General features: G+C 42.1%; 1 protein-coding gene across 1 annotated transcript; it reads right to left on the bottom strand.

Moving 5' to 3' along the window:
• Positions 1-1,706: 1,706 nt before the first annotated feature.
• On the bottom strand, positions 1,707-12,429 carry REXO2 (RNA exonuclease 2). The gene is made up of 7 exons (XM_024751833.1): positions 12,128-12,429; positions 11,081-11,164; positions 7,373-7,450; positions 6,746-6,857; positions 5,309-5,417; positions 4,031-4,084; positions 1,707-2,146 (listed from the first exon to the last, which is right to left on the bottom strand). The coding sequence occupies exons 1-7, from the start codon at positions 12,272-12,274 to the stop codon at positions 2,017-2,019; spliced, it is 714 nt and encodes a 237-aa protein (XP_024607601.1). The 5' UTR covers positions 12,275-12,429; the 3' UTR covers positions 1,707-2,016.
• Positions 12,430-12,645: the final 216 nt, after the last annotated feature.

Below are 12,645 nucleotides of genomic sequence, written 5' to 3'. Positions count from 1 at the left end.
AATTCTGCTACGTAACGAAGCTACAGAACAGAGGATTAAAACAGCAAGCTGGCCATTCCTGTGACACAAGATTCAAAATGGACACCAGGAGTTAAGCTTCTCGAGAAAACTAAATGGTAGGGCTCAAACAGTGAACCTGGTGAATAAACAGGCCAGCTGCGTGGGAGAAATCCTATGACATTAATAGTAGTATCTGCTTCCTCTGAACCTCTTTCTCAAGCCTAGAGTTTTCATATGTCTTCTTACATTAGAATTGATAACATTCCTCAGAGCCAAGTAAGGACAGAGACCATCTTGTCAAATTCTAGTTAGAAGCACTAAGCCAGGTCAAAGTCACCCTGTTAGTGAGGTTTGTAACAGTCCTCAGCATCACAGTCATGGGCATTAAGTGAACACTGATTTAAGATAAAGGCCCAGGCACCATAGCTATGGATCAGAGCAGCCCTTCCCAGAGATCCTGGCCTGAGTCAATCCATCACCATCACGCATCAGCCATCATGACAAGGTACCCACTGTGTACCAAGCACTGAGCTCAGAACTATGTGTAGTATGTAATTTAATCCTGACAATTCTTTGAGTTAGGTAGTGCCATTCTCACTTTAGAGATGAGGAAAGCGAGGCTTCGAAAAGTGAACTTGCCAAAGTCACTCAGTATGTCATGGAGCTCAGATATGGACCCAGAGTTTGACTCAAGAGCCCTGTTCTTAACTACTATAAAATCCTGTCTTCCAACCCGCTGTAGTTGGTACATGAGCTAAAACCCATGCCACTCTGAGAAGTCGAAAAAGCACTGGTCAGAAAAGTCAACAGACTTAACTTTTTCATCAGCTCACGCTTCCTACACTTGTGAATTTGAGCCTTCATTTACTCATTTAGGGAAGTACCACTAAAGCCTCTCTCCACTCATAGGTTGTTGTATAAGGTTAAACAACGTAGTCAACGAAATTATGAGGTAATTCTAATCTACAGTCCAGTGATTTCTGTCTGTAACTCTCACATTAGGATCACACTGCTATGTTGATATAATGGCCATATGATCGAGTTAGGATGGAATCTGAGATCAGCACACAAGTCTTTTAGTCCAGTGGTTCTCTAGGAGACGTGGGTCACCTGCAGGCCCTTCCCCATGCTGATTCCTTGTTTAAGGGGGCATCTCTGAAGGAGATTTGTTGTAGAGACAGATGATCCTGATGCACCCTCTGGCTGAGGACTAAACTATCTACTGTGCTCTAAAGTACATAAACTTAGGAGTTAAGATATTCAAACCAAAATCCTTTCTCAAATACTTGCTGACCATTAGACCTAGGGCAGCCAACTATTTACATTCTACAAACCTAGCACCGTGGCTGCCTTGCAGATAATATCTATTCAATAAGCCTTAAGTTATTACTACAGAATTACTGTCTGGTGGCTTACTTGAATTTCTAGAATATAGCAAAGAGTAGCTATTCCAGAGCTCTGATAGTTCAGTAACTATAACTAACAATGAGCGCATTTGCTTCTCTGAGCCTATCTCCAGTTATTCTATTCTTGACTTGTAAAGCAAAACAGAATAAGTTCACTTCCTATTTAACATAAGAAACGTAACCCACTCCTAATGGTATTATGAGCATTTAAACATTAGGCATACCACCTACAAAAGGAAAAAAAAAAAAACATCATCTTCCAGTCATTAAACTACTAAAGAACAGATGGTACAAAAAGGGTTGCATTTCAATAGAACTAGCTTTATTTTTTTTTTTTTAAACAAAAGAAATGGTCTAAAAGCAAATACAGATATGTACCAAGGGATGGATGCGATCTGGTACTTACAAAGGAGCTGCTGTGTCATAAATGAAAACAGCATGTTAGGAGAAAAATAATTTCCAGGCGCTGTGTGCTTGAATAATCGGGAGACGCAAGTGCACTGAAGGAAGGTGCTCTGCCCAAGCAGTCAGCGTGAGCCCAGGGGAAGAAAAAGAAAAACCACCAGAGGTTCTTCCAGAGAACTACATGGCGGCAGCATGAGAACTGGCATCAACTCACAGTCTTCTCATTTTCCCCATTTTCTATAATTTTCCTCTTCTTCTCATCTGTTTTTTTCTTGAAGATGTTATTTCGGTAAAACTGAAGTTCTCTGATGCTTTCACTAATGTCATCAAGTGCCCTACAAGCAAACATACCACGCAGAGTTGAAACGTCCGAAACCCAGAGGAGATTGGTCACCATTTGGCAAAGCGTAACTTTTTATAAATAACTAAAGAACAATAAGAGCTACTGTAAATGCAACTATCTGACATCATCAAGAAGTGGAACATTTCAGCATAGCAAACTTAAGTGCTTTGTTGTTTAAAATATGATTTAAAAAAAAAATTTCTAAACTATAACAGAGTAAAGTTTACCAAACTGTTCCATAAGATAGTGAGGTGTTCCACAGGGGAAAAAAAGAAATCCGGGGTCAAATCAATTTAGGGAAACCTAGATTAAACATTTCTTCTTTTGAAGTTTTTTGCAAAGCATTTAATGTACTGATGTGTTGTGAATTCCCCAGAGAAGGTTGTACTATATACACAGTATTTCTAAAACTTAATCGACCACCTGTGTGGAATGCATACTAACAGCTCATGGCATGGAGTTTGGGAAACACTGCACAATACTTAATGACGTCCTGCACAAAATATAATCACGTACTCGAATGTAACTCGTGACTCCAGCATCATAATGAACATCAATTATCAGACGGTATCTAAGCACAAAAGAGGATCTACCTCCTCTCTCGTGGTGATTTGTGCTATAATCAGTGGCAGCCTGCCTCCATCTAACAGCCTTTCTTCTCCTCCAACACGCTGTTTCTCATCTGTCGTAGTCTGAGAAATCAGGTAACCAAGACCATTAGAACAGTGTGCAAGTAAATCAATCTGCTCTGATTGTCGAGGGCCTCTTCTAGAGACCAAACTGCACAAACTTTAGTGCAACAGCTTTAAGACAGTTATTTCTGTGGTTAAGGCAACAATCTTGCTTTCTTCCCAGGTCTCGAATAACCGGCGGAGAGCTGAAGCTGTCAAAAATACAGCCTCTGGCTAAATCAAGGTACACCACATCTTAGCCACAATACTGAAATCCAAAAAAAGATCTGAAAACCCAAGGTTCTTCTATAGCCCACTGTGTGGCAAAACTCGACCAATCCTGATGTGAGGCTATTGATAGCCATTAGTTATGCCATTTGGTGTGAATATCTGTACATTTCACTGTAGAAACAGCAATGTGTTCGATTATGAGGTGCTTCCTCAGGCCTTGTCCGGGGTATTACTACCTTTCTAAAGCCTGAAAACTCCTGAAATCCAAAACACATCAAGCCCCAACTGTTTCACAAGAGGTATCCCAGACCTGTGTCATTGTGCTGTAGTCCATGAAAGCCCGATGAAAAACATTCATGCCAGGCTCTTTAGAGCAGGGACTTGGTCTTCCTGTTTGGCTAGAACTGTACACGGTACACAGTAGGGGCTCGGTACATGGCTGAAACAGATGCCAGCTGCTACACCTCCCACCAGGTTTTATGTCCTTCCTCAGAGACTACAACACCAAAACGTGAAAGAGGACTCTAGATACACAAGTTCTTTAAATTCCTTGTGTACTTCAGCCTAAGGCTGCAGACGTAGAAAGAAACAATCTGAAAAACTACGAAGTGTCTAAGTGAGGCTGTGTGGCACAAGTGTACAAAAATAATGTTAAATGACTACAAATCCATACGCCTGACGGGAAGAAAATTATACTGCTCATTACTAGAAAATCAGACCCCTTCATATACCTACAAACCAAGTTATCTACAAGTTTCAAAACAGCAATAAAGACATTAAGACCATACACATCTCACAATGGCATGTGAGAACACTGACCAGAATTCCTGATAATCTTCGCAAAAGAAGGTTATCTTTATGTAGTTGTCCTTTACTTTTCCCCCAAGGGAACAGAGACATTATTTCAAGCAGTCAGGAATTCGGGAGTTATGTGCGTGTCAGACGGCCAAGCGCTTGGAAGGACCCAAACTTACCTGTGAGAAGCAGCCTTCTTTGGTGCAAATTCATATTCTTCTGGATACCAGCGTCTACATACAGCAAAAATGGAACTCTCAAAGGAAACTGTCTCAAATACACTGAATAATTACGTCCTTCAAGTAGTTTAATAACTTTGTAAAAGGCATTTGGGTTGTGACTATCGAGTTACTTCCCTGTCTGGGACTCCACCTTCCTCCCTTTCCTCTCTTCATACTATAGGTTCTCTTTGGGCAAGATCAACAATGTGTAAGATAACTAAATCTGCACAGTCCAGCCCAGCCCTCTCCTGCGCTTCTGTCATGGATATCCAACTGCCGACTGGACATCTCCACCTAAAATCCACCAGACACTTCCACCTCCACACGCACATACGGTCATACTCATCGTCCTCAACGTCTCCCTTCCCCCATCGGCCAAATCTACTCTTCCTCTTATTTTCCCCTTTATCTCTGATCAGTTCCATCATCCACCTAACCACCCAAACTAGAAAGGCAAGGAATCACTTTATACCTCCTCCTTTTCCTCATGCCCCCATTCAAGCGCTCAATGCCGTGCTGCTACTGACCCTCTCAAATGCTCGGCCTCTGCTCTCTGCCGCCCACTGCCATTTCCCTATAGCTCCTTCTTCTCTCTCCAAGATGGTGCAGGGGTCTTGCTCATCTCCCACCTCTTTTCTTACCACCTTCTAATCAGAATGATCTAATCACATCACCTTTACCTTCCGGCTCCCGCCTATCTTCATACCTCTGCCCATTCTCTGGAAAGCTCGCTCCTCACCCTAAATACCTGGAAAACGGCCACTCTTCCTTAAATCTCAACTTGAAAGCTATTTTCTCCGGGAAGTTTTTGCTAACTCCATATCTCCCTCACTCCAGCTGTCGCTGCTCCTTCACTCGTGCCCGCAATATTCTACCCGCACTTTTCCCTAACAGACGTCATCACACAGTACGCGTCTCAGGTCTGTTTTTTACACATCTGTCAATTCACTGGACTCCAAGCACTTGAGGGCTTTGCATCTGTATGTTCCCAGCACATAGGCCAATACGTGGCACAGAAACTGGGAGCTCAATAAATTTTCCAGATTAGTGAAATTTATACGGAAGATTCGTGATGTTCTTTCTCCCAATTCTCACCAGTTCAAGAGACAATGGGATGAGGAAGTTATACACCCACCTGGCCCCCTCAGTTCTACACCTTTATTCAATTACTCTACAAATTCTCAAGGAAGACATGCTAAATGAGGCAGTTGAATGGATCCTAAATATAGCCCTTACCTGCACAGCTCTTTAACAGTGCTCACGTCAATTATTCTATAATGAAGATGTTTCATGAACTGGGGCATGTATTTGTCAAGAAACTTCTTATCTGCATGAACTGAATTTCCTAGAAAGACACGAAGCATACCGCATCTGTGTATTTCTAGTAGTATACAAAAGGACATAAAAATTCATAAACTGTATTTAATTGGAGGTGATTGTTTTAAAGAATTCAAACAATTCCTCAAAGCATCTCAAAATTTCGAAATTAGGTTTGAGTGTATCTGATTAGATTACAAGTGCAGATTTCAGAGTATTTAGACAGTTTAACTCATAATAAATTTGTAAATGGCCTCTTTATGGACAAAAGGATGAATCTATCATTCCACATACTTAAAATAACGCTCAAATCTGTAACCTCTTTAGATAATACCACATGCACAAATTTTCTCCCAGTATCGCAAAATCTACACCACTAACACTAAAAGTTTAACTGTAGATAAACTCATAAGTAGATAAGCATTTATTTACATTTCAATTTCAATCAACCATATCCACATTCATGTTTCCACACAGTAATTTATATTAAAAACACTAAATTTTAAATAAGAACTTTAAAACAGACACGAGCTGCATTGGCTAGGGGGAAAATTTATACAATACATGCTATAGTACTTAAAGTCAAAACTTTTTAATGACTATTTAAGGAAATGTTAGTTATTATACCAGCTTACATATACAAATACAAACACATGACCACAGGACATTAGCCTCCCTTTGACAATGGCAGTCCTTTCAAAATCCTAGCAGAACTCGCCTAGTTTCTTTAAAAAGTCAATGTCACAAGGGGAAAAAAAGATAGGTGCGCATTTTAGATTAAGAGACTAAAGCGACATAATAACCAAATGAAATGCGTGAGTCTTGACTGAATCCTGGTTAAAAAACAAATAGACATTTCGGATGTGGACTAGATATCAGATGATGTTACTGAATTGTTTTTAATCGTCTTAAATGTGACAATGATATTGTGGTTACTTAACGAAATGTCCTTATTCTTAGGAAATGCTGGGTGAACTATTTAGGGATGAAGTGTCATGATGCCTGCAATTTACTTTCAAATGTCCAAAAAAATAGACAGATAAACATGGCACGAGGTGAACAACTACTAGATCCAACTTTTCTGTATATTTGAAATTTTTCCATAATAAAAATAGGTGGAAAATTTTTATTGAGTGAATCTGGGTATCCCAGATCTCATGTCAGGTTTCGGGGCATTTTCCCCGATATTCATTATAAATTATCCAAGGAAATTTGAGCAACAAAAGTAAGATGGATAATCCCAATCAGGGTTAAGTGGAAGGCACGATGATCCTGGCTGATCGTTCTGGAACCGCAGTCTCTTGAACCACTACGATGGAAGACTATCTACAAGGCAGACATAGGACTGGATTTTACCTGCAAGTGGACAGAGCCCCGGAGGAGTCTGCTGTCGTACAAAGGACAGAAATTCATACTCTGCCTGCTGCAGCGTCACTGTACTCTCCTTCACTGCTTTGGTTAGACCAGACTGCAAGAGAGAATCCCCAGCCCCACCAAGACACATGAAGGCAGTTTTCAAAGGCATCCAGATATGAAACTTCACTTCTAAAATGGGCAGATATAACCACAGATGGACCATTTACAGAGCTCAAGTTCACACTGAAACTGCCATCGTGGCACCGGTTTTTTTCTTAAAGAATCCAAGTCAAATAAGCTATGTCCTGATTGTTAACAGGATTTCCACACAGTCAGAAAAGATGGTGCTCAAAGTCCAAGGATATAACCTCTGGGAAGAAACAACTTAACAGGAGAGCGGCATTCTCCCTTCTCTGAAAGTTGATGTCTAACCTTATCCAAAAGACTGACTTGAGCAATACTTGATAATCCGCAATGTGCTCGTGACAGACTGAATGCAGGAGAGGAAAAAAGAGGACATTCAGGAGAAGATGGTCTCGAGAGGTCCCAGAGATGAAAAGTGAACAAGCAAGCAGTTTCCCAGGCTTGCCAAGCAATCTTCCTCTACCCCTTTTATGGTAATGTTACCTTCCCATGATGCTCCTTACACCAGTCTGACATGCTGTCCAGTAACTCATCTGGCTGTTTTATAATCAGGTTAGGACCCTGTGGATAGGAAAAGCTGTTAGTCATCCAGAATCAATGGGGATAAGCTTGGTTTCTGAGTTTAACTGCTTTAAGAATTACATATATATATACTAGAAAAGGGAAGAAAGATGAGGGACTTTGTTAACTCTAAAAGTAGTCCTCATTCATTCTAGCACTATTTATGACAACAAAAAATAATGAACAAACACACACATAACACCGCCGAAAACTGAAATGCCTATCAACAGAGGACACAGGCATCCACCAAGGGTCAGCAAACTATAGCCCCAGCCTGTGGCTTTTTTTTTCTTTTAATTGCCAGCAAGCTAAGAATGATTTTTACATTTGTAAATGGTTGTAAAACAAACAAATATGGGGCAGAGAGGTACGTGGCACTCTAAGCCTACAATATTTAATATTTGGTGTTTTTTAGAAAAGCCTTGCCAACCCCTGACTATAAGACGTGTCTATACTGCCAAGTGAAAAAAGCAAATTGCAGAACAGTGTACGCATGCTTATGAGTTCACTTATACTTGTTTTAAAAACAACACACATTGGGCTTCCCTGGTGGCGCAGTGGTTGAGAGTCCGCCTGCCGATGCAGGGGACACGGGTTCGTGCCCCGGTACGGGAAGATCCCACATGCCGCGGAGCGGCTGGGCCCGTGAGCCAAGGCCGCTGAGCCTGCGCGTCCGGAGCCTGTGCTCCGCAACGGGAGAGGCCACAACAGTGAGGGGCCTGCGTACCGCAAAAAAAAAAACAAACCAAAAAAAAACACATTTGTATATGCATAGAAAATACTAAGAAAATACATAAAAGTTGGGAAGTGGGATGAGACAGGAGAAGAACAGCACAAAAAAACAACTTACTATACATAATATTTTGCATAAGGCTATACTGTTTACTTTTAACAGTATTTTCACATTAAAAAGTTCAAAAAGTAATTGGTGACACGTGAAAGATTAAAAAAAAAAAAGTGATGCTGGAATTCTCAGCTCCACTTAATAGAACATTCAACTGTGATGTGAGTCAGACAGAATCCCGGCAGTAGCAGAAGCTCAACTTGTGGCATTAAAGTAAGTCACCTTTGGCTTAGTTTTACCTTCTGTACCATGGAGATAACAGCCCCCCCAACCCCTTCCCTCACGGGGATGTTAACAGGATAAAAGAAATTACAGATATGAAAGTTCTTTGAACTCTCTGGGGAAAAAAGATTCTCTAAATTCAAGGTATGGTTACTACTAAAGCGGTAAAAGTACTTTGCAATTAGTGAGAGGAATGGCAAGAATTTGACTAAAATATGCCTGACAACTACAACTAACAAGGAGTTTTAGCCAAACAAGAAAACTGGTGACGGCAATCTCCATGAAGAAGAAAAAATTTGCTCTGATAACCTATGTTGTTTTTTGTTTTTTGTTTTTTACTGAAGTATAGCTGATTTCCAATGTTGTGTTCATTTCTGCTGTACAGCAGAGTGATTCAGTTTTACATACATATACATTCTTTTTTATATTCTTTCCCATTCTGGTTGATCTCAGGATATTGAATATGGTTCCCCATGCAATACAGTAGGACCTTGCTGTTTTGATAACATATTTTTTAAAAAACCGAAAACCTCATATTGCAAAACACACTTCTAACAAACCATGATGGAAAAAGCCAACGACTATCAACTTAAGGCTATTTAACTTACTCTAGATTCCAGTTTGGCACACTAAGCTACTTACAGAAAAATTTCCAGGTGGGATGTCTGTTCTTCTAGCATAAAACATTTTCCTCAGACTCGTATACAAGAATAAAACATATATTCCACAGAACTGACACTTCAGTGCTAACTGCCCCTAAGCAATTTTTTTTTTATACATCCTTATCCTCAAAAGAATAAAGATGCAGACATAGAGAATGGACTTGAGGACATGGGGAGGGGGAAGGGTAAGCTGGCATGAGCTGAGAGAGTGGCATGGACATATATACACCACGAAATGTAAAATCGATAGCTAGTGGGAAGCAGCCGCAAAGCACAGGGTGCTTTGTGACCATCTAGAGGGGTGGGAGAGGGAGGGTGGGAGGGAGACGCAAGAGGGAGGAGATATGGGGATATATGTATATGTATAGCTGATTCACTTTGTTGTAAAGCAGAAACTAACACACCATTGTAAAGCAATTATTCTCCAATAAAGATGTTAAAAAAAAAAATCCTTATCTTCATTAGACTGGGTCTACTTACAAATGCCAACCTCATGTGCAGCTGTGTGACTACAGACCCCAATTTCCTCCAGGGTACATATCAACTAACTGGTCCATTAAACTGTCAGTATTTCACATTGTATCAACAGTCTAAGGGAAAAACTCCTCTTCAGACAAGGGTAAGCAGGGCTGGTAAATAAACACACTTCTCTTCACTGTTCGTATCTAGGAAATTCCAAGTGACAGGAAAAAACAACCAAACCTAAAACTCAAGGTTTATATAAAAGTTATTTTGTTTGTTTTGTTTTGGAAAAAAAAGAGGTAGTTGCTACAGTGAGATACAAAGTCTCACGATTCCCCTCCAGCTGATGTATCAGGAGGTACTCCAAGATGTATGCCTGGTACTCCATGAAAGTAGCAATTCATCTAAAATGGTTCCTCCCCTCTCTTACCTAACCAGGAAAATAAGTAGAAGTCTTAACTGTAGACTTGTGAAATTTATCCAGTGCCAGTAGCACATCAATCCGACCCTCTGGAAACTTATTTTAACAAAACTGTCTTTCCCCAAAACATCCCTACTGTGTTCCTATTCTAGAGTTTCTCACCACCTCCGAATACTGCTGACAGAGTTATTCAGGGCCCAGGATTTCACCCTCTACCAATCAGACGTTCTCATACGCTTATTAAATGCTTTGTGAGTGGCCAAAAGGCAACAGGTGTGTTTTATTTGTTTTGCTTAATGTTTCAGTTAAAAGCAGCATGTTAAAACCTTAATCATGCCCAATATGTCAACAGGAGGATATTTTATGATTCTGTATCAACAGAAATTCTAAAATCTTAATATAGATCTAGACGAATCACAGGTCCTAGCTGAAAACGTAGAAACTGGATATACGGAGCTATAAGCTAAGCTATGTATAAGCTAAGATTATAATATAAAGAAGTCAACTTTGGCATGAGTCACCAATCCTGGCGGGACCACAGTCGAGTGTCTTATTGGTTGGGAGCACTTTGCTCAGACTGCTTGGGTCAAACTCCTGGCTCTCCCAATAACTAGCCAGGTGGCCTTGGGCAAATTACCCAACAACTGTCTGCCAAAGCGTCTCTCTATACAAAGTGAGTATAACAGTACCTACCTTATAGGTGCTGTGAGGATTAACAGTGAATACAAGTAAAGCACTTAGAACTGTGCCTGGCACACAGTAAGCTCTTAGCAAATGATAGCATTTATAGTTCCTAATTTTGGGCAGTACTATAGAAAAATACTAGGCTCTGAGATGGATTACTTTGGTTCTAGTACCAAGCCCACCATGACCTAGAACATTATTTTGGACCTTAATCTACAGGGACCTCAGTTTTCTTATTTTTTAAATAAAGAGATGGGGGGGGGGGGGGGGCACCAATCTTTAGATTTCCAAAGTACACTCTAAACAGTATGGTTGTATTACAAGGCATAACCTACTTCAGCCAAAATGTTGAGATCAGAGTCAGTTATCAGACAGGCCATCTCAATAATCTGGTCCTTCTCAATGTCCAATCCTGTCATCTGCAATAAAAAATACATCACACACACAAAACCGTCTTTCTGGCCTACTGTATCCAAGTTTATTTAACAGGACATCCCTCAATCACATTCAATTTATATCCCACAGCCAGGATAAAAGAGACAATAATGCTCCTTGAGCAAGTCCTCAAGGCACTCATTATGAGTTATTTATTCAATAAACATTTACCAAGGGCCTGCTACATGCCAGGCGTCACAGTCCTACTCTGGGGCCGATGCAAAGTAAGCAAAATTGAGTGCTGACAGCGTTCAATTTTGGAAGAGTTAGATAACTAACATTACTACATCTCTGCAGAGTTTACAAAGTTTTTATGTTAATTGCACCACTTGATCTTCATCACAATCTAGTGTTATGATCCCCATTTCATATATGAGAAAACTGACGCTCAAGGGAGAGGGGAGTCCTTGGCTGAGTATGGAAAACCTAAAGGGCTCACAACTGGGTTGTAGTCCCAACCCCGACCTTCACTAACTGCGCGACCTTGAATGAGCTGAGTCCTCTCTCTGGGCCTCAGTTTTCTCCTTTAGGGAACGTGGGGTAAGGCTGAGTCATCCCCGGGGTCCCGTCTAGCTCTAACAACCTAGGGTCCTGGGAGACTGGGGAACTGGGGTCTAGCACAGCCGCTGTGCGCACCCCTACCCCCGTGACCCTGAGTCCATCAGAGGGTTAGGGAGGTCCACATCTGGGCGGAATTGGGGGCTAGGGCAAGCCATATGGATGACTCCACCCTCTGGAAAAGAAACCCCACAGTCCGACACAGTCCCCAGCACCCGCAGGACTCCTGCCCCCCTCCCCGACCTGCCCCGCGCCGTCCACAGCCGGGAGGCGCTCACCTGCCACACCTGAGACCCAGACACTGCCACTCTCCCCGGACAGGCTCGGCTACTCTGTCCCACGCGCGAAACCTCACTCGCCTCCCCTCACGCCCCACTGCCCTGACTTACCTCCAGGTCTACCCAGACCATCCGCTGAGCCATGCTCTCCCCCACTGCCATGGCTGCGCCAGCTTCACGGACACCCCACGCCCCGAACGGCCCTCGAGTCCCACCCACACCTCGCAACAGCCTGGAACCCAGGGAGCCGCCTAGCATCACCCGGCACAAGCCGCCACGGCCCCAGCCTCTCAGCCGGCGCTGGCGCAGGCGCGATGGTCACTAAACGTCGCAAACCCGCGGGGAGGTGCAGGAGCAAAAACATCAAGTCCCAGCATCCAGTGCGCCGGCTGGCCCTGAACAGTCCGGCTTAGCTGCCGAATGGGATGATGGGACTTAGAGTCTTGCCTGCTGTTGCGCCTGATATCCCCGCCCCCGCCACGTGTTTTCGGATGTTACTGGACGCGCATGTTTTTCAGAACTAAGTTTATTCGTTTCCAGGAGTTATTTCCTGAATTTGGATTAGTTGTAAATCGCCTAGTTGAGGAAGAACTCTCTTAGTTTGTTAAGTCGAAAGAGACCTGGTTACC

The sequence above is a fragment of the Neophocaena asiaeorientalis genome, unplaced genomic scaffold (assembly GCF_003031525.2).
Source record: "Neophocaena asiaeorientalis asiaeorientalis breed wild unplaced genomic scaffold, Neophocaena_asiaeorientalis_V1.1 scaffold479, whole genome shotgun sequence".
NCBI lineage: Eukaryota > Metazoa > Chordata > Mammalia > Artiodactyla > Phocoenidae > Neophocaena > Neophocaena asiaeorientalis.
This window is presented reverse-complemented; position numbering and strand designations above follow the sequence as displayed.

Excerpts from the sequence above, each read along its gene's own strand:
- REXO2 (XM_024751833.1), bottom strand. The coding sequence starts at position 12,274 with ATGCTAGGCGGCTCCCTGGGTTCCAGGCTGTTGCGAGGTGTGGGTGGG. Across the intron at positions 11,165-12,127 it reads TGGTCTGGGTAGACCTGGAG|ATGACAGGATTGGACATTGA; the intron begins GTAAGTCAGGGC and ends TTTTTATTGCAG. Across the intron at positions 6,858-7,372 it reads GTAAGGAGCATCATGGGAAG|TCTGGTCTAACCAAAGCAGT; the intron begins GTAACATTACCA and ends TCTCTCTTGCAG.